Raw genomic sequence first — 3,228 nt, 5'->3', positions numbered from 1 at the left:
ATCTATCTATCTATCTATCTATCTATCTATCTATCTATCTATCTATCTATCTATCTATCTATCTATCTATCTATCTATCTATCTATCTATCTATCTATCCAGGTAAACTGTTTGAGAACCATTTCTCATTTACAAACWTGACCTGGCATTTAATTGTGAGATATCATCAAAGATGAATGACAATGTACCAGTTCAAAAATGTTTTCAAAATTTCATTTTTGGATTATCCAAAATGGTCTGTTTATGTCCAAATTTGCTTTATCTTTTTTACTGAGTTTATGACCCATTGTGAACAATATGAATATTTCCCCTTTGTGTGCAGTTTCTTTTATTCTTTATTAAGACATAAAATACATTAAAGTGTTGCACTACCAGCCTACCTTTGTTTACTAAATGCATTCATATCTCTGCTCATGTTTGAAAAAAAAAATCACTTTTATTTCTAAGGGAGGACATCAGCATGGAGATCTGCAGCTGCAGGGCTGTTCTCCTGAAGCTTTCTTTTATGCCCATAGATAAAAACACCAGATAAATGCTGAAAAACTGCAAACAAACACACCACAAGTGGACAATGGCATAGTTATCTCTTGTTAACTTTATCAAACATCACACACTTCATCTGGCACTTTGTCTGAGCATGAAGAGTTTACCTGCATCTTGAACTTTYTGGCATGTTCTGACAATGGTTCTGTAGATCCTTTCATCTGATGAGCCTGGAATGAATAGAAGTACTGTATGGACACTATCTCTATTTGAAGAAAAGAACCAGAAAGGGATAAAACTATATAATACCCCATATTTTCTTTTTTGKGGAAAAAAAGGTTTAGTTGGACATCAGGCTGCAGAATTACAAGAGTGGTATCCTGTCATTTCTGCTATGTAACTGGCACTATATTGTTTTATTAAAATAATAAAAAAAAAACAGTGGCAGTTAGATTTTGTATTTTAATGTTGAATTATTTTAAAGGCATTTTCATCTTTTAAGATTAAATCKGTTCAGGACGACGTTTCTGATGTATATGCACATTCTGTAAACCAAAATGTACGGTTTGGGTTTTTCTCTAACTATCGCGAGATTTCAAMCCAGGAAGCGAACAAGACTCTCGTTACGAGAGCTGAAGGTGAGAACGAACATGGCGGCTCGCAGTATGTTCAGGTCTGTTTGGACCTCGTTTGCGGGCTTAAAGCTTTGCTCCACAGGTGTCAACTCAAATCCACTATTAAGGGTTAATGTTCTCCAACTACCCGCTTCAACTATCCAGAGCAGAGGGGTTCGCGAAGGTGAGATTTACACAAACCGTCACGATTTTATCCACCTAGCGTGAAGCTAGCGTGTTAGCATTAGCATATCGTGTAAGCTAGAAAGGATTTTTGTAATTTGTTTTACGCTCTCGGGTTTTAGTTATATCGTGCAACTGCAGTCTTCTATTGAAGAGAGGAAAGTCTTGAGTACGGGACGTTTTCTGCTTTAATATTTGTTTAATTTCATTGAGCTGTTGGCAATCGCTTATGTTAAGTTTAGTAAATGTTTATCTTGACGATAACTTGAAATAATGATAAAAATGTTGCATGTAACTCAGTTCTTTAGGGAAATTGTAAATTAAAAGTCAAGTTAAATCTAATGTATGTGCTGAGTTTATTTCTCCTTGGTTATATTTAAAACATCAGTTTAAAGGAGGAAGTCTAATACATTTTTTAAATGTTTTAAGTGATCAGAAAACTTTTCTAAAGGGTAAAAACGTTTAAATTATAGCAAAACATTAAAAAGTAAAGAGTTTTTATAATATTTAATAACAAAAACTTCTAGTAATGATTGCTTTTAATAATTTTTAAATAACTATGTTTAATAGTTATTTATGATAAAGACTAAAGTTGGACAATGTGTCATTCACAGTGGTGGAGACGAAAGAAGGCAATACAACAACGGTAAGAAAATGTTTAGGCTTAACCTTAAAGATATTTGCTTATTTTGGGTGTCCTCATTTATTACAGTACATGCATTATTTTTGTTTATATTATGGAGACATGCTGTTTGACTAACTGTAAAAATGCACAATAATCTGTTAGATTGAGGGTAAAGTCATAGACATGCCTGCTGCACCCGAGCCTCCAAACCCTGCCGCCAAATGTCCAATCTACAGGTGGAACTTGCAGCACAAATACAACTACACTGTAAGTGCTACACACACACCTTGATTAAATGTATTTATCTCGGTTGTTAAAAGTTGATTCTTGTTTGCTTTTTTTTCTCCAGGATGTTTTGCTGCTCAGTCAGTTCATCAGGTCAGATGGGGGGATGCTGCCCAAACGAGTCACTGGCCTTTGTCCTGAAGAGCATCGCAAGATTGCCATCTGTGTACAGATGGCTCATAGAGCAGGTTAGTGCATTTTTTTTATTTACCCCCAAATTGTCTTTCAGCAGTGCTGTAAATGTGTTCTGTGTGATCAAACCTCATTGTACACTTTATTCAGATTTATAAARCAGAGCTGCTTTTAATGTCATAAATGTATTAGTTTCTGTATATTTGGAGTCTTAATGTATCAGGACATGGATCAAAAACCTTCAGGTCATTCTCAAGTTGTAGACATATGACCTTAAATACATAACAACATGACATATTGTACTGTGTCATCATTTATTCAACTAATCTGTGTATAAGAACTGAGAACACAGTTGTAGAAACATTGAACGATGAGGCTTGTTTGAAAAGTTTTCTAGGAAGAAGTAAATCAAGCTGTGAAACCAGTTAGTCTTTTGGAAAGATGGGGACAAAGTAGCCATCTGGATACATAAAACCTTAAACTTCAGTTCTACTTTCTTAAATAAATTTAGTTAACTTTTTCATATGTAAAACTGTTAAGATGCGATCAGAGTGGAGGGTTTGTTGAATAGTCATTTTTGTATGTCACTTCTAGAGTTAGTCAAATCTGTCTCAGCTTAAACTCATCTGTTCAGGAAAGTATATACGTTAGAACCATATAGCTTTATAACTGCCATTAATCTTTTACGACTAGTTTACTATTTATTTCTAATTATTTTGATTTTTTAATATTGATCTCTGGAAGATGACCTTAGGAGTTTTGAAATGCACTTATAAATAAAATGCGTTATTATTATAGTAGTTGTTGTGAAGCATCTCAGTAATCTAGGTAGAAAAAATCAAAAAGAAAAAAAAAGTAGGTCCTCTGGATGGGTTGTTCTTTAGTGAAACGTTTCGTCTCTCCTCC

General features: G+C 34.1%; 1 protein-coding gene across 1 annotated transcript in view; it reads left to right on the top strand.

Annotated features, from left to right (window-relative positions):
- The first annotated feature begins 1,109 nt into the window (after positions 1–1,109).
- mrps18a (mitochondrial ribosomal protein S18A) overlaps positions 1,110–3,228 on the top strand; it is a 2,975-nt gene continuing 856 nt past the window's right edge. Inside the window, exons 1-4 of the mRNA XM_014011956.1 lie at positions 1,110–1,281; positions 1,895–1,926; positions 2,068–2,172; positions 2,255–2,378. Of these exons, the coding sequence (XP_013867410.1) occupies positions 1,134–1,281; positions 1,895–1,926; positions 2,068–2,172; positions 2,255–2,378 (409 nt within the window). The 5' untranslated portion in view covers positions 1,110–1,133. The remainder of the gene's footprint in view (positions 1,282–1,894; positions 1,927–2,067; positions 2,173–2,254; positions 2,379–3,228) is intronic.

The sequence above is a fragment of the Austrofundulus limnaeus genome, unplaced genomic scaffold, assembly GCF_001266775.1.
Source record: "Austrofundulus limnaeus strain Quisiro unplaced genomic scaffold, Austrofundulus_limnaeus-1.0 Scaffold86, whole genome shotgun sequence".
NCBI lineage: Eukaryota > Metazoa > Chordata > Actinopteri > Cyprinodontiformes > Rivulidae > Austrofundulus > Austrofundulus limnaeus.
The sequence above is the reverse complement of the archived record's forward strand: the minus strand, read 5'-3'. Positions and strand labels throughout refer to the sequence as shown.